Here is a 25,970-nt window from a genome sequence, read left to right on the forward strand (position 1 = left end):
AAAAAAATAAGGCAAGAGAAAACAGCTCACTGGAAGGAAATAAGAAAGCACTTCAGAATACATTTGCGCATTGATACGCCATGAGTCCCCTGTGCCTGTCTAGAATGCCCAGTTGTAGAAGCTGAGACAAATAAGGAAAAATGAGACTAGAAAGAAATATCTTTAAAGCATGTCTATCCATACTGATATATTATACTATTTGAAATTGGTTGGTCAGACAGAATCACAGGCATTCATTGCACCCCCCCCCACCCTCCTTGTTTAGTGTAAAAACGGTATGAGTGACTGAAATGCTCAAGCTGTCACAATGAGCTTGGGAGTGTGAGTGAGAAGACTCATGGGACATAGACCCAGAAATGGCATTGCTAAAATGAACTCAGTAACTGCACTCTGAAATCCTGCCTGTACATCTTTATTACTGGTCTTTCAAGCTTCCATCTGAAACCTGATTTCTTGATTCAGTATTCCTTTCGGAGGGGCAGTATCAATGACTCCCAACAACTACAGGTTCATGGGGAAGCAGAACATGGGCAACAGGACATAGATTTTTAATCACCTATAATTCACATATAAAAACTAATAAACTGGGTTGTCCACTATCCACGCCACTGCCTCCCTTTCCCAGCTTGATTTGCTCAACTCTCTTTGGTAATCCCACTTTACTGAGAATTGTCAACAGTTTCCTCAAAAGACTGTCATGCTCAAAACTGTTCCTTCCTCAAAATAATGTCATTTTGAAAATATATGACCTGACCTGCACCCTCAATCAAAATGCCTGGCCTTTCTACATATAAATATCTTCCTTCATTGCTGGACAGATAACCAAATGTCATAAAGTGTCTGATGCTATCCAATCTAAAACATCTGGCCCTATTAGAAAAAAAAACTTTCCGTTTATCCTTGCTACCTCACATATCTTGTCTTTTTTCCCCCAACCACCATGCTTACACTACTATGACTAGATTCTCTACTCTCACTCTTATTATGTTACACTCTCGCTTATTTGGTTGAGTATCAATTCTTTTAGTGCTCTGCACAGCTTTGCCTAATAAAGGTAAATGCACACTGAGAAGTTTCTCCTGAATTTTATAGCACATCTGCCCTATTAATTAATTGGTTTCTGATAATTTTATCAAGTTAATCTTTCAATCTACAAGTGGATGCCAAAAGACTGATACTTATTGTTCATCACACTCCCCTGATAACTGCTCTCTGGACAAGAAAGTAAGTCTCTTTAGTACCACATTTACGATGGCTCTAATGTTTTCCTTTAAATCCCTCATTGCCAGTAATTATTGACGATCTCCTTAATGTTCAAGGTGCATATTATCATCACTGAACATTTCTCTGTTAGATATTGGCAACTTCTTTAACACCTTTCTTCTCTAGACTACCAGACTGTCCGAACAACGCCAATTTACTTTAGGAAACAAACATTTTTAAACCTACTGCAAGCAAGTTTCAAAAGTGTCTTTCCAGCCCTTCCAACACATTGATGACTCACATGAGGTCTCAAGAAAAAAGACAGAAGGGGGTAGTGACTCCATTATGTACATATGGATAGACAAGACACAATAAGTACCAAAAATGTCCATGGTCCTTTCACTGTTAACCATTACTTAATTTTAAGTCTCGACTGCAGACACCTTTCAGTGGCTTGTTTTGAAAAGATTTCGTGTGGACCAGATCAATAATTTAAAATAAGCTTTGTGCCAGCCCACTGCTTACCCCTGGTCAGCTTTTTGTCACTCTTCTTTGCACGTTCATTACTCAATGACTTTCCTTCCTTGTCTTGCGTTTGTCCCTCCTCTAGAGCACAGCTTCTATACCACTTATGTATTTATATTTGTACATAGTGCAACATTTACGCACATGGTATCCTGGTGCTAAATAGAAATTACCATCATACTCATCTAAAAAATGTATGGGTTATTAAAAAAATACGTCTTCAGATGACATCTAAAGAATGTATGGGTTACTAAAAAGATCGGTCTTCAGATGTTTTCTAAAGTAAAGATTGGAGATTAATTTAAGTTGGGTGGTAGTGAATACCAACATTTTTCACAGTAATGGTAGAAAAAGCACAGCCACCAAAATGTGCTTTGGAGATGCGTGGGATCACAAAAAATGTTGGCAGACAGAGGTAAGAGTTCTAGCATTCTTTCGATCGGATGACTTTTATCCTACTGCTGCTCACACTCAGGACCAACCTTTTTCTTTTTCATTCAGCACTCCATGAGAGTGCATGTGTTTTATTGCTCTCTCCACCCCATATAAGATAATTAGATGTCCTGGATTTCCCCTGCCAGTCCCAGTTTTCAGAAAACTATCCCAGTGTCCCACATTTTTCTCAATTATACATACATGTTCTGTTTTTGGCACAAAGTTCAAGTCATTCTGCAAAGCAAACCTGAAACATGCTTGTTTCAAAATGAGTCTCTAAAGTCTGAAACAACTTAAATAATGTATCTTTTTCTTTGAAGATGCACAGGAGGAGGTCAGCTGATTGCTCCAAGCAGAAGGGAGACTTGGGTATCGGGGATTGGGACATGCAGGGGACAGCACTGGGTGGAGGTCATGCAATAGCTAAAGTTATGTAATAGTAGCCTTGTAAATTAAGTGTTCAAATGAACAAGGGAGTTAGAACGGTTATCAGTGTTTGAAAGCCACGGTCACATTCTGTGTGTTCTACTACTATGTCTGGATTGTCATGCCTGTCTCGGTTTTTGCTTCTCAAAATCATCCGGTCTTCGTTGCAACATGTAGTGGTATTTCAGTCACATCCCAAACACTTGCGCTCTCAGAGCTGAGCGACATGCTTTCCTTAGCAACAGGTATATTTTTGACAGGGTGTGATTACACAGCAGACTCTGAGATGGTTTTGTTTTCTTTCCTGCATTCAACATGCATGTATTAAATCTCAGACCTTAGCACACAAAAGTAGGATGTATGGCACTGTGGGATGGGCAGGCTGCTGCATTTACAGCAGTAGAGGTAGAAGGTGACTGAAAAGGAGAGGTCCCTCCTCCTGGAGCCACATAGACCTGCTCCCTGAGCTGCTGTTGAGCATCAAAGCTGTTGAGCTCTAGCAGTTGGCATTTTATCCAATTTCTAGTCCTGTGAAAAATAAATTAGGATTGGGAATATGTTCTCCTAAAATTCTGACACTTTCTAATTGTTTTTAAAGTCTGTTTAAAGTTCCCCGTGTGAAAAGTATTCGAAATATAAATTATGCCTTTTCTTAAGACTGAAAACATTCAAATGAATGTATAGTTTTGGTACACGTTAATGTACATTTGCTTTTCACCCAGTATTTTTAAATATTTTTTATTTTCCCTTTTTTGTGACAGTGTGTTATAAACAAGCATTGGAATAGCCAACGGCTTGGCACTCGCATTACAAACGCTTGACCTATTACTGTTGCCAATGATTGTTTTTTACTAGTTTTTCTTGTTGCTCTCATGGGTTCTACAGGCAGTTGGTGCTATGGACTCAGTTAATTGAATCTACATATATTCCTTCCTATCCAGTTAAGTTGCTAAAAACAGACTAATCCTGGAAAAATAAATATCTGCTATACCCCATACTGAGACTGCAAAGCCAAGAAAAGCGTCCGGACAATGCCTAACTTCAACTTCAGTAAATTCAGATATACCTGAAGTGCCGGTTAATATTTTAATTCATCCTGTAGATGGCGATATCATGCCATAAATTGGAGGGCACACACACTTGTCCTCACTATGCCTGTGATGATGTCCAAAGTGCTCACAACAAGCAGTAATTTTGCTGTAGGCCGCACCCCAAACATCCTGCTCCAACACTTTATTATAGGGGTTCTGACGGAGCAGAGTAACACAGGGTTTATTGCTCTTCAGTTTCAGAGGTTCTCTTACCACTTTAACCCTCCTCAGGTAAACTTCGCCAGGCAAAAGCTGTGTGAAGCGTTCCTTGTTCTATGTTGTTGCTGGAAACGCTGACAGATATTCGTAACTAGGCACTGGCAATGAGTAGATGTTCCATTTCCAGTCATAGTTTGATATAACATCTAACAGCACCACACCTCAGCAGCTACCAGCATCTAGCATATTTTCCACATTCTAGATTGTAGCCGAGAGCGGCATGCAAAATATATATACCACTATCATGTAACACAAGGAATCGTCTATTTTTTCAAATAGGTGGCACAAGTATCTCTAATCAAGTTCACTTCATTGAAGTAGAACTAAACTTTCATAAAACAGCATATAATTCAATATATTAACCATAGACTGACAAAGCTGAGGACACCAGTGTTGTTATATTTTCAAATATGCCCAACAGTATTTTTCATATCTGTCCTTCCATAGTTACTTTACTGGAAGCACAACAAAGACATTTCATGACTAGTATATTAAAGATCTCTGCTTTTGAGTCCCGGTAACCAATGCCTGGATTAGCTCCATGGGCTCAAGAAGCAAAACAACTAAGCGCCTGGATAAGATGGTGGCTCAATAGAAGAGCTCCTGCAGGAGCACAAGGAACATGTCCCCTCCTGCTGACATCAGGGTCGCGTGGGGGTGTCACACAGCAAGAGACGCACACACCCTTATGGAACCATCAACTCAGCTGAGCTGCCATACCGGGATCACCACGACCTAGACCCCAGCTAGCCGGCTCGCCTGCAAGGCCACACTGCCAACACCCCTGGTCGAGGGGCCCCATCACTGCCACGCCCGTGTCCCTAGGGAGGCTGTCACCACTGTTCAACCACTCAGACATCTCAAAGGGCTGGACAAGGATTGCACTGCCCAGGGCCTGCTCCTATCTGGTGCCCCGCAAATGGATGGTGCCCAGATAACAGAAGAGGCCGGAGATGGGCCCCACCGCCGCCCGCCGCCGCCCCCCCCCCCCCCCCCCCAATCGGATACTGCTTCTGAGGGCCGTGGAACCCTACGCTGCCACCTGCGGCTGCCCTAGTCATCAACAGCCTCTGGGGCACAAGGCCCCTGACAGACTACACGATCCCCCAAGGGGGCAGATACAGGCGCTTGCGGCTGGTGTCCTTCCTTTGCTCCTGAGACTGCGCAACGGCAGGAGGTGAGGGGACATAGACTATCTTCTGTGAGCCTGGGGGCTCTTTTGCAACGCTACCCTCCTCTGCTTTCCTGCCTGGTTCACCTGGATCACAGGGGCAGTGGCGGCCCTTACCTCTACACTACACCACACCACACTGACCTATAGTGTGGTGACTGCGGGCGACTGTCTCCACCTTCCTGCAAGTGGGCTTGGTCATGATGCACTGCCAGAGTACCAGGGGCCCATGAGGCCTGGGAGCTTAATGCCTAAAGAGGCGCCATCGCTATTCATGATCTAGGGGTGTGCCTGCCCCTTCTTTGAGACGCGCCCGAAAGCCCTCACCTGATCAACACACCTTGGCTTTTCCGAAGATCACTGGCACCTTCAGCGGAAACTGGTGGAGTTGGAGGACCACTCCCACAAGGATAACATTCGGATCGCCACGTTGCCAGAAAAATTATATGGGGGTTGGGGGTAACATCATGGGACTCCTGGCCGGCCTCTTCCCTTCCCTGCCCTGACTGGCCTGTCCTTCAGTCCTCCCTTTGAGTTCCAGATGGCCTACAGGGTCCATTTACACCGTCCGTTGCCCCAAGGAGGGCCTGAGGCAGATCATCACCAACAGTCCCACCAAGTGATCCAGGTGGCAAAAAAGTGGCTTCTTTCATATGACGGACACAAGATCTTCCTATCCTAAAACTTTCCCCTGAAACTTGGGTCACCCGTCAACGCTTTAACTACACCCTTGTCTTCAGCAAATGGCATTTGTTAAGGCCTTCTTGCCTCTGCAGTCATGCTGATCACCCATGATAACAGATCAACAGAATTAATTGATCCTGGACAGCTGGAAGGGTATTTGAAGGCGATTGTGCTTACTAACATGGACCAGGGACCCTCTGCAGACTCCACGGACGCACCACCACCAATCCAGTCACTTGTCTTCTCGGGGTCCCTCTCTGAAGAACAACAGTGCATGGAGGAGATCACCAGACAATGGTCGGGCCTCGAAGATCCGTTTCCCCACTGCAAGGACATGCAATCTCAGGACAAGTACCCCTTGAAGCCAGCAGCCCCTCCAGGCAAGACCTCATGCACCTGAGTCCCTGCGGGTCAGGTCAGTTTACTTTACACCAGGACACACCATCACCACTCCCAAGTCCCCTGATCTCCACGGTCACTCACCAACCGTCCACTACTTGCTGACTTTTGCTTTTTTCCAATATCCCACACCATGGCACCCCCTCCATCCCCAGGGAACTCGCAATATACACCTACTGCCCCCAGTGCCTTGGCCTTCCCCCTCCAGCCTGTTGAAAGTTAGTTTGCTCTCCTCGACAGGGGATCCCATATCCACTGCCTGTAGTCCCTCTTTCCTTCATCCAGTCCCTCTCGTTTCTCTCACCACCTTCTCCTTAGACGCTTTCCAGTAGGGTTTCATTTCCTCAAACCAACCCCAGACAGTGATTTCACTGAATGTGAATGGCCTCACTCATTACACGAAATATAGGAAGATCTTTAGTTATACCCAGCCCCTGCATGCCGATATTGCACTTCTGCAAGAGACACACATTTCAGATGAGGAGAGCCAGAAACTTCGCAGGGATAGGGTGGGATGCGAGCACCATGCTTGCAAAGTCCGGACGGGTGTAGGGGAGGTCCCCTCTGCCAAGCTTTACTTGTGCAGAGTGGACATTTTACTGGCTAAGCATCTGCCAGCTAGGACCCTACAACAGATGTGGCACGACCTGCACAGTCACTTTGTCCTTTGCAAGGTCTCCCTCTATGATCAGGTCCTTCTCATTGGCTCCATTTACACCCAGATTCAGCAACACCCCAGAACCAAGGTTCTCCTGGGAGGGAAGGGGGGGCCGGAACATGGTTCCAGACCATGTTCCTGGACAAATCTGACCAACCCCTGTACCACAATACTATGGGGAGAGGTCTCTCAGCGACCTGGTGACAGGTTTCTCCCTGACAGACCCATGGAGGCTGCTCCATCCCACTGAGAGGAACTACTCCTACACCTTCGGAGTGCATGGCACCAGTTCCTGAATAGTTTTCTTCCTTATTGTTGCGGTTCTGGTCGGCCACCTGGTGGATGCTGAGATAGTCCCCTCCCAGTACATAATACCCTTTATATCTCTTGTGTAGAAACGTCTCTTTTCCGCCTCTAACAGAACTGTTACGAGCGAGGTGAGAAGGCAGGCAGTCTTCTGGGGCTGGAGCAACAGGAGGCCTCCCGTACCATGACATTCGGTGGGAGGATGGCAAAATCCTCACCCACCCACTAAATATCTGAGAGTCCTTTCGGACCTGCCAACATTGAGGACTGTCACTTAATGTGATCCCCTCACCTCACGGTCGACCAGGGCCTAGCCTTGGAGGTGTAGTTCACCCTGGAAGAAATCCTGAAAGCGACTGATATGCACTACATCGAAGACATGGGAATGTCAACACAAACGTGTTTGCCAAGGTATTGGGCAATTGGCTCCTTAGTGCACAGGAACCAGGTTGGGTTTGTCCCCCACCGCACCTCGGCGTCTCACCTGGGGCTCCTATCACACATCCGTTGGATGTTTCAGCAGGACAAGGACAAGAAGCTGGCGGTGTCCTTAAGACGCCAAGAAGGCTTTTGACAGGGTTGAGTGGGATTACCTTTTCCAAAGTTGTGGGCTGGGCGCAGTGTTAGTCTTGTGTCCAGAGGAAATATTACCACCCCACAGCTGTTGTCACCTGTAATGGCCAATCTTCTACCCTCTTTGAAATCCGTCAGGTTACTAGCCAGGGTTGCCCTTTGTTCCCCCTTCTTTTTATTCTGGCACTGGAGCCTCTGGCTACCGCAATCCGCAATTCCCCTGGTATAGATGGCATCTCCCTTCTCAGCAGGGAACACAAATGAACTGCATGCTAGTTATATTCTGGTTACACTCACCCACCCACCCAGATGCCTCCCTGTGAGCCCACGTTCCTCTGATTAAACACTTCTCTTCTATCTGAGGGTAGAAGATAAACAGGAGTCAGATTGAGGCTCTCCCACTAAAAGATTCCACCCTCCCAACAATCCTTGCAGTGCTCCTTTTTCAATGCTCCCCTTCCTCTATTTTTTTATCTCGAAATAGACCACGTGGGAGGCAATCTGGACTCCCTCCACTTCTGCATTCCGGAAGCTATTGCATGCTGGTCGCAACTGGGTCTCTCTCTCTCTCGCTCTCTCAGTCTATCGGGGGGTGGGCGGGCTCCTAAAAGTTATTGTGATGCCATGACAGAACTATGTGTTTTATATTCTTCTTCTACGCATCCCAGTTTACCTGATGGCTGCTTTAGAGAAGACTCTAAAAACCTTTCTGTGGGGCGGCTGAAAGCCAGGGCTGAAGTTGGACAAGCTATATGCAGCCACTTGAATAGTGGGGCCTTCGTCTGCCAAACATTTGGCGCTGCTGGATGGCATCCCAGCTGGCGCCACTCACATACATTATCCATACCACCCAGGACATGCCCAGCTAGGTGCCACTGGAATACTCTCTCCTCTGCAGTCTCTGGAGCCTTTGTCTATTGCACATGGAGACTGCCCCCAAGTCTATACTGTCATACCATGCCTGGAGCGTGGTCGCCAGAATGGGGTGTAAGCCACACCACCTGCTGGGGATCCACTCCACCATTTACGCCCAAGCCCCGTTGTGGTTCAACGCCTCTTTACTGATTGGGGGAAAATCAGAGCCTCACCGGCTGGAGTTTGCATCTAGGGGGATAAATCACTCAGGGAGCAGCACGATTTTCAGATGATACATTTTTGGGACTACTAATGCCTGCAAAGCTGCCTCCACCAGGCTCTGGGTCCCTCCCCCACTGGAACTGCACCCTCCCCCTGAATGACTACCTACAGAAAAATGGTATCTAAAAGGGGCTAAAGGTGAGCAGCTTCTGGACTTTACCAGGTCCTGGTGGACAGAGTCTACTCCACTCCTCTGGCCTGATCTGTCTGGGAGTGGAGAACAGATCGGTTACAGCTCGAAAACTCAAAGGTGGACTGAGATGACTTGCTTGAGGATCATGATTGCTACCTCAAAAAGGCCCACCTCAAATTGAATTACTTTAAGGTGCTACATCGCGGACACTGGTCACCATTCCAGCTTCATAGGTCCTCTCTTGTTCTGTCTGTCACATGCTGGAGGTGTTGCTCTCTGGATGGCAACATCATTCATCTCCTTTTGGACTGCCGTGCTATGGCAGCCTACTTATCCTTTATCACCACCACCACCACCACCACCACCACCACCACCATCACCAAGCAAACTGTGGCTCTCTCCAAAGATCTGAAAGCTCAGACTGCTCTCTCGCATGACTGCCAAATGCCCGGCCATCACGCATCAACACTTCAGATGGCTGGCCTCTGCACTGGCTACTGCCAAGATCTGTATCATGAGGCTCTGGAGAACACCCACCTGTCCGACCCCGGGTGACTGGTTGTGCATGTTGTTTCAAGGGGCCTCTTATGACCAGATAATTGCCAGACTCACTGACCATTACGATAGATTCCCAGAAGCGTGGGGACCTTTTCTTCACAACCCCTGGCTGTCGAGACGCCAACCCCTCCCTGGCTAGTTCCCTCCCCACCACCCCCAGTCTGGCTCACTCTGCTCGGCCTCCCATGTCCTTACGCCATTACCTTGTATCCTAGTGCCCGACCTGGCCAACTCCCCAGTCCTTGTCCTTACCCTTCCCTTGCTTCACTCATTCGCCCTGACACCCTTGCACCCCTTCCCCCCCAGGGCTTTCAGGCTGCCGACCCTGTTTGACTGCTGCAGGATTGGAATTCCCTGTCCTGTTTGTCTGCCCCTTACCCTCTAACCCAGTATCGATGGAAGTTGATCGTGACACCACGCTCACATAATCTCCCACATCCTTCCCCCACACACACTCTGAAGAATTGAATTCTGGAGCCCCGTCTACCACTCAACCCTCCCCTCACCCCCTTTCTTTCCTACGCCTCCTTACAGTCTGCCCCTTTGAACGGCTTTTCCCTTACTTCCGCCCCTCCTCCTTTCCTTCCTTATCCCTCCCACTGCACTTGACATGGGGCCTGGCAGATCCTTCTTGTTTTCTCTTGACCCTTGGCACATATCCCCGGCAATGGATTAGGCCCTTCGGTTGCCCTCTGCCCAGCCCACAGCCCTTCCAGCAGTTTTCCTATTGTTCTATTGTATCTTGCTGTATTTTGGTTGTACTTTCATTTTTAGGTACGGAGGTTACCTGTGCTCATACTATGTGTCATTCCTGTTTCTTTCAATAAAGAAAGTTTTTTTTTTAAAAGAGCAAAACACTGAAACATTATCTAAAGAAGAAGAAGATACACAAACAGCACTACCAGGAAGCACTGGTGACACAGACAGGAATATAAATAAGGATCCGTGGTTCTTGATATTTGGGGCTTATAGGGAAATATTGAGGCATGCAGGAGATCACATGATAACATCTCATTATTGGTATGTTTTAGGAGACGTAATAATGCTTTAAAACTCTCCCTTACCCAAAGCAACTGTTTTTTTTTCTTCAAACTGTGTAATACAATTATGAAAGTAGCCAATAAAGGTATAATTTTCATGAAGCTGTTGAAACACTATTTTTAGATATGCTTTGAAAGAAAATGCATGGCTAATAAATATTTCTCTCTGTTCCTTCAAGTGGCAAGTGCAGAAATGGGCAATTTCATGATGTAGTACTGGACAAGTAGGTTGGATGTCCAGAGCTTGTTCCTGTAAGACCCTGAATAGGCCTGCAGTTATGCAGAAAATGTATGGCAAATTTTTTAAAGGGCATAAGGTGTAATACCTGGCATGTTCTAGCTCATATGGCTCCCGAAACTGCAAATGTTTTGGTACACACAGGCTAATTTGAGCTCCTGCTACACAAACTCTTATTACAATCTCTGTGTCAGCTTCTGCTGTACTAGCAGGCAACAGCACCTTGTCTGAGCCTTCTCAAACCCACATCAAAGACTAACCCTGATACAGAGGATTTCGTTTGTGACTACAGATATGAACATTTTCGTACAAAAATAAACATTCTGCACCTTTTTTAAATGGTATTTTCCTATCCATGGCTAAACTAGGCCTAAACTCCACCTCGAGTTCTACTGCAACCATGATGTGGCTTAATTTCTCCTCATCAGACGTAGCACAGTGTTACTGTTTTAATGCTCTTTGTTGTTCTCGAAGAACTCCGGAAGAAGCCTTTTGCTATATTCAAGGCTCTTCCTCTCTGTACTACTGTAGGCCTTTTCATAAATTGAGACCATCATTGTTTTGAGTGTGACTAGATTTGTTCGGACACATCCAATGACATCAGGTCACGAGGGGTTGTTGAATATTGTTGTTTTAGGATGGTGCTTGATGATGCTCTTTTATATTTTGCTTTTCATTTGTCAATTTGTGAAATTACATATGATCCTGTTATGCTGACACTGCAATTTTCCCTGTTTATGTTCAATACTAGGGTCCTTTTTGGAGGTGAGCTATGAGTCTGGTTTACCAGACTTTAGAGAGGAAACCTGCAACAGTTTATTTCTTGCTTAGGACTTAGAAATATTTTACTCTGAGATTTGATTTTTGCTGCATCTGAGCGTTAGCCTAATAATGATTTACCCTGCACTTGACTATTATTTCTGCCTTCTGTAATGGTCTTTACTTAATAACCCTACATGGTATTGAACTTAAGGAGAAGGGGTCAATAATTATTTTCTTGTTTTGGGGCTTTTTTTTAATTGACCATGATGATTAATTTGGTACGATTTGGTATTTGCAGGGGCACACTGCCTCATATTGTTTGAGGTTACTACAGTCTCTGATCCTGTGTAAATCCTAGATTTTCAGATTCGATACTGTCAACAACCCAATGAGGAGAACATTTAATCAAGTGGCTAAATTGTGAACTGTGGAACTAGAATATCACAGTTCCAACTCGAGTTTAAAAAATAAATAAATGATAAAGCGGTTTAGTTAAGGGTAAATTACTTTTCCCCCTCTTCACAGCTGATCTGCAAAATATGGGAGTGTTTAGGAAAAAATTAAACCCCTCCCTTTCCCCCCCAAAAAAGTATTTAGTGCTAGATCTGAAACTGCGTCTTTCCAGCTTCACCGCATATATATCCCTTAGCAATCCTTACACTCCATTCCATAGTTCTTAGGCTTCTAATGTTCGCAGGCGAGGTCCAAAAAGCCAAGGTTTTTTCCAACTGCCCCATAACCTTTAAATCATGAAGTTTGCACGCTATCTGTACAACCTCATGTCCACATAATACAGCAATGTTACAATCAAAGAACATGCATAGCACACCCAAGACTCTGCTAACATATAGGGCCTCATTACGAGTCTGGCGGTCAGTAGACTTGTTGATGGCGGTCGGACCACCGCCAACGCAGCGGTCTGACCACCACATTACGGCCCGACCGCCAGGGAATCACAAATCTCTGCCAGGATTGGAGATCCCGGTGGTCTGGAGGTGGTGAAGGTCCTAATCCACCAGGGTTTCATGGCAGTATCACTGTCATGAAAAGGATAGTGAAGAAAAGGATGCAGGGGAGCCCCTGCACTACCATGCACTTGGCTTGTTCAGTTCAGGCCCCCCCCCGGCCAGCACCCTCGCAATGTTGACTGTCTGGTTTGCAGACAGTGAACACTGCGAGGGTGTTAGTGCAGACGGGGGGGGTAGCCTGTGTGGTGGCAACCTCCACATCGTAAGTTCAGCAGATGGTAAAAACCACCCAAACTCATAATGACCCCCATAATCTTCTGAATAAACAAAGAGGTATAATGAGCAGCCAGAACAACACTCACCTGCCCCACTTGACATTGAGCCGGCGGCCATTTACAATCAGCTTGTTGAAGGATTTCTCTGCTGCCAACTCTGCTGCCTGTCGTGTTGCAAACTGGATGAAGGCACACTGCTGCCGCTGTACCACAGTGATAGTGCGTATCTCACCGAATTGGTAGAAGTGATTCCTGAGCAGAAACAACAACAGAAGAACATTCTGGTAACATTATTTTAATTCCAAGGGCATTAGACACCACACAATTAAGTCATGCTGAATCTTGGAAGTCACTTTGACAATAAAGACAACTCAAATTGCTAGCTATTTATCTGCTTAAAAATGTTTGGGGGGGGTTTCGAGAAAAGCTAGACTATTATTGCCAGTTAACCATGAAAGCATTCTCTCCAGGAAAGACCGGTATCTGCTTGAATCCACCAACAGAAACTGTGATTCAAGAACTGGACAGCTATCTTGCATCAAAAGGTGAAGAATATAGGCCTATTTAATTGACCACAAGCTCTCTCTTGCTGTTGCTGCAATGGTCAACTTCCAATAAAGGTTTAGGGGCACCAAATGCCCAAAACACAGTTCATTTGAAACACATCTGCGTAAAAAAGTTTACATGATTCATTAGGCCCATGAACGTATTTTCCCTATAGTCCATTCACTGCTCTTTTGGCCTTTTCAGAGAACACTGAATCGCAGAGCATTCAAATCCGATTCATTTGCATCAAATTCTAGATGAAATTCAAGCGGTTGTCTTTAACTTAAAGTCTAAGAAGCCGGCACCACTCTTTGTTGTTTTTTCAAATCACGGGAAGTCTGATTCATACAATAAAGAATTACAGAAGAAACCCAAATGTCCATGTAAACATGGGTATCAAACTTAAAGTTGAAAAAGGCATTCATTATGGAAGTCCTGTTAAAAGAAAATGTAAAGACAACAGAAGTTTTCTGTCTGGAATTAATCTGAAACACAATTTTGAACATGAGACAGAAGAGATCGGTCACGAAACACTATTTAGAAAGCAGAGTAATGAGTATAATATAGTTAGGTTCCACCCAACTGGACAGAGATTTAATTTAAGATTTTAAACAGTAGCAAAAACCATAAGCAAAATGAAGTGAGTAGGGAAGAAGTTTCACATGAAGTCCCCAGTGAAAAACCATAACCATAGAAGTAAACAGTGACAAAAATAGTGCGAATCAATGGTACATTGGTATATGCAAGACAGCCTTATTAGCATAAAACGTAAGACAACACTGGACAGTTCCCACAGTGTGAGGAATAAGGTACAAGGTTTATGTTGGTGCTAACAGCGTTTTGACCCTATGCCAGATGAGAGGGTCTCTTCAGGACAGATGATGGGGAGTTATAATCTTCTTTGACAGAGCCTGCCTGCAGTGTGTAGCTACTTGGCTTGCTGCTGCCGGAAATTCAAGAGAGAACCCGGTCTTCGGGATGGCAGGAACATAAATCACAAGGCACAACAGCACCCAAAAACAGCCCCCACATCAGACTGAGAAGAGCCCAAAAGGGAGAGAGTTGCGACCCCCATACAAAAAAGTCCATCTCTGGTTGACAACAATAGGTGGGCAGCTCTTGAGGGGTGGGGAAGACTGATGTCTCATGACGAGGATGTGGACCAGGGGGGAGACCGAGAGGATTGATCCCCACCCCGATGGTCACACAGATGGCATCTGACATGGATATAGTGCTCCTGCATACCCCAGATTTCTTTTGCTAGGATTATTTTGAGGAGCAATGCTGTGCGACACACACAGGTGACTTGGACATTCCTCCGTGGGCTGAGCTCAGCTAACGGTCACACTTGAGCTATAGCTGTTTATTGTTCACATATCGATTGTTAGATGTAAAGGAGATACAGACACGTAGGCACTGGGGAGGCGGGCAGTTTTAGGCCTGCAGAGAAAGGATTTAAGGAAGGGGGTGAGAGGTAGTTGGAGGTTTGCGGATACATGTATCCATTGCCTGTTACACAGCAAAATACGCACAATGAAATACAACCAAGATCCATATGGTGGGTACCTTAACACAAAAGTGCACAGGCAGGCTGGACCTCAAGATACTCTCCTGGAATGTCAACGGCCTGAGAAACGGACTAAAACAGGGGATTGTGGCCAAGTATCTGAACCAACATGACCTGGACTTGATTCTGCTGTAGGAAACGCGTCTGGTAGGCAGTAAAAGTTGGCTTCTCAATTGGTTTTGATACATACTGCTGGCACATGCTAGGTTTTTTGCGAGATCATGGGTGGGGGTCCTTGCATGTAAATCCCTGCCACTGCACATTACAAAAGGCTGGGTGGATGCATTAGGCTGTTAGGCAGAAGTGGTTCTTGGAACGGTATGGGCATAATCAAACTGGCATCCTGGTATTCCCCCCCCAATACGTCTGGAAACAAATGGGTTGGATAAGCTGGGAGAATGGATAGCAAAGGTTCCCAAGGCCCTTGTAATACTGGGAGGTGACCTAAACCTAACAGTACAGAGAGAACTATACAGTGTATCTGTGCTAGAAACGCATTCCAGACCTTATGCGCGTTAACAAGAGCTCTTGGATGTGATGGGGATGGCCGATCAATTGAGGAAGAAACATCCCTGGAGACTGCAGTACTCAAATGCATCCAATTCAATGCACTCCAAGTCACGAGTGGACTATCTGCTGGTGCTGCATCAGAGTGGGGGAAAGGCGGAAAATTCACCCAGAGGTATATCTGATCAGCCCCTCTTTGTCACGACCCTGCAACCAGCAGAGGTTCAGCCACAGGTGCATGAGGAAAGACCCTTGGGAGCTGATAGACTGGAATATGCAACTCAGTGGAAGTCAAAAATATAATCTCTCAGGAAAACACTGGGTCGGTGGACTCTAGAACTAACCTGTGGGAAGCTTATAAAGCATTTGTGCAGGGACACTAGATTGCTCATGTGACTGGGAAAAGGATGGAGAGGAAGAAAGAAGTCAGGAAGAATAGGTTGGTGCGGGGAGAGGCAGAGAATGTGGCTATTCCCACAGTGGAGCTGGCACAAAGTATAGGAAAAAGTTTAGTTATTTGGCCTAACACCAAGCAAGAGCATAGTACAGAAATAAACAGGGCATGCTTTAGGAAGTAGATAACAAGGCAGGAAGTTGTGGCCTTGGCTAGTTTGGAGACAACGACAAAGATAGATACAAAGGTGATCAAAGGGAGAGGGACCCCGGAGGAGATGAGGAGATGTCAGGTGACATTGAGCAGTCTTTCATAGTCTTCCTGAGCTGCCTGAATTGCTCAAGACCCGTGGGGAGCTGGGAGATTTAGAAGGGTTTATTACAGATGTCCCAGTCCAGGGAGGGGGCCTGAAGATCCCTCAAAGAGAATATAACATACACAAAAATCTCGGAGGCTCTGATCCAGTTGAAAAGCAAGAAATCCCTAGGATTCTCCTCCAATTTTTGTAAAAATATTTGAAGTCCTGCATCGTTGGCCCCCTAAGGTCAAGCTTAATGAAACCAAGAACAGGGCATACTATCCAGAGACCTGCGGCAAGCCAACATCATTCTCATCCACAAGGAGGGGAACCCTCCTAAGGATTGTGCCTCTTCTAGGCCGGTAGTGCTTCTTAACACAGAAATCAAAGTTTTAGCAAAAGTACTAGCGAATTGCTTAGTCCAGGAGGTAGGGATTTTAATCACCCTGGAACTGTTTGGATGCTTGGCCCTTCGAGATCTAATGGGGGAGCTGGTAATATTGTTTGCTCTGGATGCTAAAAAAAAAAAAAAAAGCATTTGATTTGGTATAATAGCCATATCTTATGGCAGTTCAATCCTTTCTGGCGTGGGTTGGGCTGCTCTATATGGATTCACTGTCCCGGGTTAGGGTTAACAGCACTGTCTAGAAATAATTTATACTAGGCAGAATGTCCTCTGTCCCGCTTGACTGCACTGGTGACATGGATATGGGGGAGAAACAATGGTTAGCAGCCAGAGATGGGAACCAATCAGGAAGGTGTAATTTCACTATATGATAGTAACATTCTTTTAAATTTGACAGATGGAGGTTCAGAGAATCCTGGAAATTTTCAGGCTGTTTGGCACCTACAAAGCACCTAACTGGAGTAAATCCGCAGCATTTTCCCTGACTGGGAGGGGTTTGCTGCGATCTCCCAACCTGCGGCTATACTACTGGGCAGTTCAGTAATTGGTTGCTAATAACGCTGCCTTAGCGATAAAACAGGCGCAGATAACCTTGCACGTGTGTCCTCTTGGGTCCATATCCAGCCTTATGGGACTGGCAAAAAGATCCCACTACAGTGGTGAAGATAGTTTACTCTTCCAGCCCGGCGTACACAAACACACAGTAAGCATTAAAGGGGCTACCGGGAGTGGAAGGCTTCAGGAAATGGGACTTTCGGGGTATCTCCAAGATAGGAGATGTTTGGCAAGAAAGTGATATATTACCGTTTCTGAACTGCAGGAACAGGCTAAAGTGACAGAAAATCAATTCCTCAGGTACATGCAAGTGAAACATATCATACTATAGGGCTCAACTGTGCGATATTGCAGAGGAGACACTGCTGGAATACAGAGTCCTGGGAGCCCCTCAACACAAACAGGCTTTCACATAGATTCACAACACACTGATTACCAATAGACTACTACCCCTTGTTGCACTGAGGAACAAACTGGAGCAGGACTTGTGGAAACTGGAGGACAATGTGAAAAAGGAGGCTTGTCTGGATCCCAGGGAGGTGCCTATAAAAGCAGGATTTTGGTTAGTTCAGCTCCTAATACGTTATTGGGCATACTTTACAAGAAACAGGTTATTCAACATGGGCAAATCTGAAGCTGACTGATGCCTTAGAGGTGGTTAGCAAAGGGGCAAACCACTTCAGTCTGTGTGGGGTTGTTCATGGGCGCAGGGGCACTGGGAGAAGGTTTGCTGTAAAATATCCTCTATCATAGACAGTACTGCTCAACTGCTACTGCTGCTTATTTGGGGAGAACGAACATTGGAAAGATACACACTTCTGTTTAGTACTGTGGCACCAATGGTGCCAAGGTGGGTTATGCTCTGCTACTGAGGGGGGTGAGGTGGGTAGGGGTGGAGGGGGTTGTTGGGGAGGGGAGAGTGGGGGTTGTTGGGGAGGGGAGAGTGGGGGTTGGATCAGTCCCAGAGGTGACAGAACAGGAATTAAACTTAAAATGGTGCAGGAGAGCTGAGGAGTTGATCTATAGGACCCATGGATGCCACACGAGTCCGAAAAAGGTTTGGGCTCTAGGAGAAGTGCAGAAGAGCTGAAGTGAGATGAGAAAAGAGGTCTGGTGGAGATAATGCTGCACTGGTGGTAATGCAACCACCAGGGTTGAGTGGGAAGCCAGATACAAGTAAACAAGTGGAGGGAGGTTGTGTAGATCTACCTAGGTTCCTTTTAGAGGTCATATGGATGCAGAAAGAAACAGAACTTTGATTGTGGGCCTCGTCGTTACAGTTTGCTCTTCTTACATTTGTCTATTGTTTACACAAGAGTAATAAACTTAGCAAAAAAATTATTCTGTTACTTCTGAAACTGCATTTAACTACTTGTGAACAGAACGTTCTCAACATACTTTCTAAAACACACAAACATATGACTGAAATAATCACAGTTAAAATGTATAGAAACAGATTGCATGTATCACAGGGAAATGAGTAGGCTTGAAGGCTGAAAAGGTCTTCAAGGCAAGTAACAGGCCTTTGCAGACCTGTAAGATAACATGCTAATATATTGGAAAATGTAGTTCTCCAAAGCACTGGTGCTGTATAATATGACTCTGAACAACGTGTACAATACTAACATGGACAAAGGTACAGGGCTAGAACTAGCCATGTCTGAAAGGGCACACTAAAAATCAAGGCTCTGTAAAACATATAGTGCCACTGAGGAGCCTTATGCTGCCAATACAGAGATAACAGCATACCCTGGGTGGGGAATACCTACCTAGTTTTACTGGATAGGCATGCAAAGAGCTGAATCTCATCACTATAGTAATGACTGAATGTAATAATGCCTCCTCCCTTACACAAGCACCAAGATGTACATGTCGTGATGTTAACTGAATCTCAGTTAAATTCGGTTTGAGGGCTGACCGGGAGTTGGAGGACAGTATATTACACCCATTGAGAGGAACAGCACGGCGAGCTATTAAATAACTTCTGCCCCCAACCCCTAGTGGAAGGGATATATGGTATTCCAAGAAGTGGGGTGTGTACTTTGAGGCCCAATAGATACATCCTGTGTACTCCAGGTAAGTATGTGTTTATCATGTGGAAACCTATGGGATTGGGTACAGTAAAAAAAAAATAATAAAAAAAAGGTATAAAAATCAATAACCAACTGAAATGACAAGGAACCAAGGTAGCTTTGACAGAAGCTATGGGGAGTAGTTCGAAGTCAAATTGGAGAGGGCATATACAGCACACACACATTTTCAATATATGAAAGGGGGGGGGGTGGAGACAGCAATTTGGCTCAGAGCTGGATTGACGTTCAAACTGGAAGAGACAAGGCTGGACACTGAGTGACACTAGGCACTGATCACAGGGAAACTAAATGGGAGACCAATAATATTGGGTTGAGTGCATTCCCCTAATATAGGCCAGGCTTGCTTCCTAGGCGAGTTATTACAAAAGCTGGCAACCTGCATATATATCCTGTGGGTTATCGGAGGTAACGTTAATTGAGCCTTAAACATGGATATGTGGGTTATCGGAGGTAACGTTAATTGAGCCTTAAACATGGATATGGATCGCACAAACAGTCCGCTGCCAGGCACGCCAGAGGTCCACGATGTAAAGGCATTGGAAAGGTGGTTAGTGAACTGGGGCCTTATTGATGCCTGGCACAGCAGAAACAAAAGCATGTAGGAATAATCCTTTTTATCCATTGCACACAAACATAATATTAGGTTGGATTGCTCTGAGGTTCCCCAAACAGTAGTCTATCATACAACCTATAAAAATAAAACCCTATCTGACCATGATCCATAGGAGGTGGCCTTGAAGTGGGGCAGGGAACCTACTTCAATACCTACATGGAAATTACAACTAGCATGGCTGGAAGACACAGCGTTTAAGAGTGAGTTGTGGAAACTACTTCCAAGGCAATGAGGATACAGCTTCTTTTCTGACCACTGGCAGGGAAGCTTTTAAAGTTGTTATACGGGGAGTGTATATACAGACTATAATTGGGGCAGGAGAGACAGTGGAGACAAGCCTTACACAGATTGAACACAGATAAAAGCATTGATCTCAGACCCTGCATTAAGTGGGGAGATCAGCAGAGAAAGAGAAAAACAAACAGGCATGTTAGATGGCCGCCAGTGCATAAATCGGGTAAGCCCCATTGCTGAACAAGAGATAAGACAGGAAATTTGTTCTTTAGCGCATGCAAAGACACCAGGGACGGATGGGCTACACATCGAGTTTTATGCTACCAGTGAATCGATGTTGGTGCCCAAATTACTCAAATTGTGTGAAACAGCAAAGAAAATGGGCTGCCTCCTGCCTGCAACCAGAGAACCGTTGGTTAAGTCTATATGTAAGCCAGGCTGAGAGTTGTCAGAAATGGCCTTCTCTTGACCATTGTTCATACTAAAACACAAAACATAACATTTTAAGCTAAATACTTGCAGAGAGACTCCTCTCGTTACTACCTGAACTAATTCACACTCATATCCCATGTAGGAGTACTTCCCTCATTTGCAAAGGTTCTATCTAATCCAAGAAAAATCCTGCACAGATTGGCCTATTTCAGTGTGCATGGCAATACACAGAGGAGGCGTATGATACTGTCAGGTATGAATAACTGGATAAGTGTTATATAATTTTGATATTGGTGAATTAATGATTTCATGGATCAAACTCCTATATGTTGGACCCACAGCCAGATCATAAACAAGGTGGCATATATCGGAGTTACATGAAATTGAAAGGGGAACAAGATACGGATGTCCGCTTTCCCCAGTACTGTTTGAGCTGGCTGTAGAGCCTATGGTGTCCAAACTAAAACAAAGTGGTCCAAACTGCAGGATACCACTAAAGGACACAATACACACCATGTCCCTCTACAGAGATTACATAGTATTATATATGTGAGATATGCAAGGACAGACCAGACACCAATAGCTAAAACAATGTAGGAACTTGGGGAGGTTTTGGGGCTGTTAGCATACTATAAGTAGTTCTGTGGTGTTTCCACTGAGACAGTCACAACCATGGTGTCCGGTTGACCTGAGTGGCCAAACACAATGTTGGGAGCCTCACACCTTTCGATATTTAGGTATACACATATATTACAGGGAAGTAGGTGTGAGAGAGAGCAATGTAAGTAAACCAAAAAGATCACTAAAATCACAGGTGGCATTTTGAGCCATGTTCCCACTTTCAGTGGCGGGGCGAATAGCAGTGGCCAAAATGGTAGCGCTCCTGCAATTGTTATGCTATTTCATAAATATACAATACACACTTCCAGCACATATTTTCAGGGAACTGGAAACACTATTAGGATCCTTGAAATGTGGAGCAGGAAGGTGAAGGCGAAGAGTGGCCCTGCACAAGTCTAGTTCACAACCACGCTGGGCTCTCTCACCTTTAAGAGAGCAGTGGGAAACTGCAGGGAATGACACAAGAGACACTTATATTTTTTTATGTTGTAGATGGTTACTGTCATGGAATATCAGTACTGGGAGGTGCTGTGGGGTGGGGCATACACAATTTTACTGATCCCTCCAACTCGAGCATGCTGTAACATCATACCTAAGCAACATCGGGGAAATACCAGATTTCAGCCCAGTGGAGGCCAAACTGACCACGACTCAGATTCACATACAGAAAGAGATTACGCAAACCTACTGAACCTTTACGATTAATTCCACAGATATTTTTGCTCTACTTTGAAAGACTTGAGAGGGCGGCATGGGTAATTTATAAGAGGAGGAATAGACGTTTGCATTAACCACCCCACGTGAGGTAGCAATCAAACAGATTCAACTTTGTTCTATTTGAATATCTGAACAGAATATACCTGAGCCCCAAATGACTCTGGTGCTCTGGACATGGGCCTAGGCCAGAGTGCCTACACTGCAGTAATGCAGTAGCAGATTCCTTACATACCATTTGGGAATGCATGATCCGTAAACTGTTTTGGGAGAGAATATTTAAAACCCTGCAGAGGGTACATAAGAGACCAACAGAACCTAATGCAATGATCGTCCTACTAAACATGCTGGAAGATGAGGGCTTCACAAGGGCTTTAATAACCCTGTTGAGACTGGGGCTAACAATGGGGAAGAGAGACATAGCACTGAACTGGAGATAGATGACACCACTCAGTGTGATCCACTAGAGATGTGGTATGGACTAATGTTGAATACTTGAGCTTCCTGTATTCAAGGCCAAGGGATGCCCCCATAAGCATGGCAAAATCTAGGACAACTGGGAGGAACTGCTGACAAAGGAAGGAAGATTCACCACCTTTCTCTAATTTCCAGGGTTATGCCTTGGGTCGAGATCAGGTACAATGTTTATGCATACTGAACATTTATCCAAGCGCTACATGGTTGATGCGCGTTATCGACATTAAGGCATCTTACATGTAATATCTCTATAGTGTTCATGTAGCATGGGGATAAATGCCTCTTACGTGATTTTACTGCATCAGATAAAAACTCAAATATAATTAAAAAATTAATTAAATCGAAAGCTGAGTAAAGGGTAAAGGAAGACAAATGGAAGGAATGTTTATGCTTCTAAGGGAATATAAATTTGGTAAATCGCTTAGACACCAGTCTACCTTAGTGCAACAACGTTTGTTTATTAAAAAATAAGACATTTACCACATGTTTATTCCTGGTTAGTATTGCAAGTCGGTGTTGACTTTAACCAACTTATGTGAAATTACAGCCTCTCTGCTTTGTCATACAAAGAATGGTAATCAGAAAGAAGATTTCTAGAGCTTTGCTGTATGTGACAGGTAGCATTCAAAAGTTATGAAGATATTTTTAGTCAAAGTTGACAAGGTAAGAGTTCTTACCAGCAATAACAGCTGCTCAATTTCAAGAGAAGTTGAAGCAACTAAGGTGAGGAAAATAAGACTACTGCAAAATACTTTCATTTGTAGTAACATTCTAGACATTCCTGCATTTAGGATTTAACATTATTTTTTGACTAGCAAATTATCATTTAGCTTTTGATAGGATTATTCCAGGTCCGCTGTGAGGAGGGGAAAACAGTTAAAATGGCAACCTCTTTTTGGCAAACACTAATCCAGACAGGAGGGTTAGGTTCTACCGAACAGAAAGAGATACTTTAAATAAATTATTTTTCAACGGTCTAGCTGGATGTCAGCAGCTAGATAGGAAAATGAAGAGTTGGAAAGTTTTCATATAATATTAGGTGAAAACAATGACGTCTTAACAATGTATCCAGTGTTTCACTACATGGTCCCCTAATGAACTATGGGTTTTGAAAGCTTTTATGACAGTGACTAAGATGATTCTTTGTAAACAGAAAGTTACTAGTTATGCTATTGTTGTTTGGGTTAATAAACTCTCTAAACTTGCTAGACTTACAAGAGGGAATTTGATGACTATACACACACACTTCACCGCTTTCTAGGATTTAAGAAAACATTTTAATATTCTATAACTGAAGTCTTACTTAACAAATCCACACATAATGAAGACATAAGAAGTTGCCGAAACACTGTTCCGTATTAGTTTAAATTCGGTTTAGATATGGTTTTCTGATCACTAATGTTAGGGATATATACCAAGTGTTAATGTATGATATAGTATATGAAACATTAAGTACAGAAAAATCCAGAACATTTTTTTATTAAAAAAATCTGACCATGTTGCCAGGCCAACATTATGGCTTCTCAATGTAAACATGGCTTACATCAACAACTCCAAGCATAAGCCTACAAGCCAGAATTAACTAACACTCAAATTGTAATGGCGATTCTTTTGCATCAAAAACAGAATAGTTAATCTAACAAAATTACAAGTGCACCTCGACAGAGAAGGAACATCTTTAATAGCACATGAAAGGCAGAAATGTTTTTTGTAGTAAAGTGCACCTTTTTAACATGGCACCCCCACTTTTTGCCTGGTATTTAATGCTATTTTGACTGAAGTGCACTGGGTTCCAACTAACTAGGTCCCCAGTGTCAGATCTCTTTCCCTAAAAAAGCAATTGTTCCCCAACCTGCAATACCTTTAGCACTCCTGTAAGTCCCTAGTAAATGATAGCCCTGGTACCTAGGCAATGGGTACTAAGGAGAGTCCGTAAGGGTTGCAGCATATATTGTGCTACCTTAGGGGACCCCTCACCATACTCAAGCAGACTGCCACTGCAGGCTGGATGACATGGTGCAGACAAAAGTGAAAACCTGACATGGCACACATGCAATATATGTAAGCCACTACTACAGCAGCCCTTACTGCCCTAAGGCAGGGTGCATTATACTACATGTGAGGATATATCTGGATGAGTACATATTCCCCTTAGATGTCTAAATCAATTCTTAGACATTACAAAGTGAAGAGGGAAGCCTCCTTAAGGTACGTACTGGTCAAAACGAGTTTCCCAGTTACATAATGGTTTCGTACCAAACATATCGTATTAATAAACCCACACTGATTACAGTGACGGATTTATTAATACATGCACCCAGGTATCTTAGAGGTACCCCCTAAAACCTAGTAGTTCTTTAGTGTGCTGGTTGACTGGTACAGTCCAGCCTGCCACCTGTAGGTGAGAGTCTTCGCTCTTGGAGGCCAGAAACAACACCTGCACCGGAGGAAGATGTTCACACCTCCTCCAGCAGGATGGCTAGGGATTCAGCATACCAAGGCCACAGGCTTCAAAGTCCCTGCCGCCTTCGATATGCGACCCAGCATACCTAAGACCTACAGGATGCCACCCCCTGCCCTGAGGCCCATTAGGAACCAGGACACATGTGAAATGAAGTAAACTAGGAGGTGTGCAGTACACTCGGGTCAGACACACTCCTAGTAGAGCTGTCCGACGTGCTCCACTCTAGGAAAATGCAGCCTTCTTGGTGATGGCTGAATTAGGAACTCTGGGACATGGTTATGTCCAGTTCCCACAGGAAGTGACTGTATAGGGGGTGTAGTGACCACAAGGGTAAGTAGCCCATCGGCTACTATCCTTAACTCCTCTTAACGCCCCTAAATTTAGTATTTATGTGGCCCCCTGAAACCAGACACTCAGATTCTACCGACCTAAGAAGGACACAGAAGAACCATGAAAGGCATGAACTGAGGAGCAGCAACTGACTTGGCCCCAACCCTGCCCGCCTGCCTGCTGTCTTCAACAACTGTACCAAAATCGACTTATTCTGCAGCTACTCTGGCTCCAAAAGCCTGGGAGGACTGCATACACGTCAATGGACCACCAGTATCTCACATGGAGTTGCAGAGCTACTGCTCCCTGTCCCAGGCACCCAAGAAGAACCGTGAGAGACCTGGATGGTGGAAACCCCAATCCCAAGAAGACCCCTTCACCCCAGCCCCCCAGCCAGCGTTAAAGTGGGTCAATGGTACCAAAAGGTCCTGAGACCCTCCAAAGCTGAACCCCACCATGGGATTGGCAAGATTTGTTTCCCTTTCGCTGTCTGCAGCCTCCTTTGTGCAGGAACAAGAACCGGGAGGAGTCTTTATGACACGACCCCGCCGGACAAAGCACAAATGCATACAAGCACCCCAGCTCGAGTTGCTGTGGACTGCCGGGGGCCCTGTGTGCCCAAGACCCTTGAGACCTGAGCCACCCTTTGGGTTCAGCCAGACTGATCACCCAGACCCATTTGCAGCCTCTTTTCCCCAGACCCATTTCCCATTGAAGTGAATGGGACACCCTATGCCAGTGGTCTTCAAACTTTTAATGCAGCGCCCCCCCAGTTGAAAAATAAAAATCATTGGACCCCCCTCTCAGAATTGTTCACAATTATTTTATAAAGATGGCAATGTTTAAATAGGTCTAAACCTATTTAGTTAAGTACTGTTACCTTTCTAAAACTACAATAACATGCTTCTGCTTAAAACA

At 44.8% G+C, this 25,970-nt stretch overlaps 1 protein-coding gene across 1 annotated transcript in view; it reads right to left on the bottom strand.

The window, feature by feature from the left end:
- The window catches only part of RBM22 (RNA binding motif protein 22), a 62,545-nt gene that overhangs the window by 13,654 nt on the left and 22,921 nt on the right, over positions 1–25,970 (bottom strand). Inside the window, exon 8 of the mRNA XM_069199560.1 lies at positions 12,889–13,053. Within this exon, the coding sequence (XP_069055661.1) occupies positions 12,889–13,053 (165 nt within the window). The remainder of the gene's footprint in view (positions 1–12,888; positions 13,054–25,970) is intronic.

This window comes from Pleurodeles waltl, chromosome 7 (genome assembly GCF_031143425.1).
Source record: "Pleurodeles waltl isolate 20211129_DDA chromosome 7, aPleWal1.hap1.20221129, whole genome shotgun sequence".
Taxonomy (NCBI): Eukaryota; Metazoa; Chordata; class Amphibia; order Caudata; family Salamandridae; genus Pleurodeles; species Pleurodeles waltl.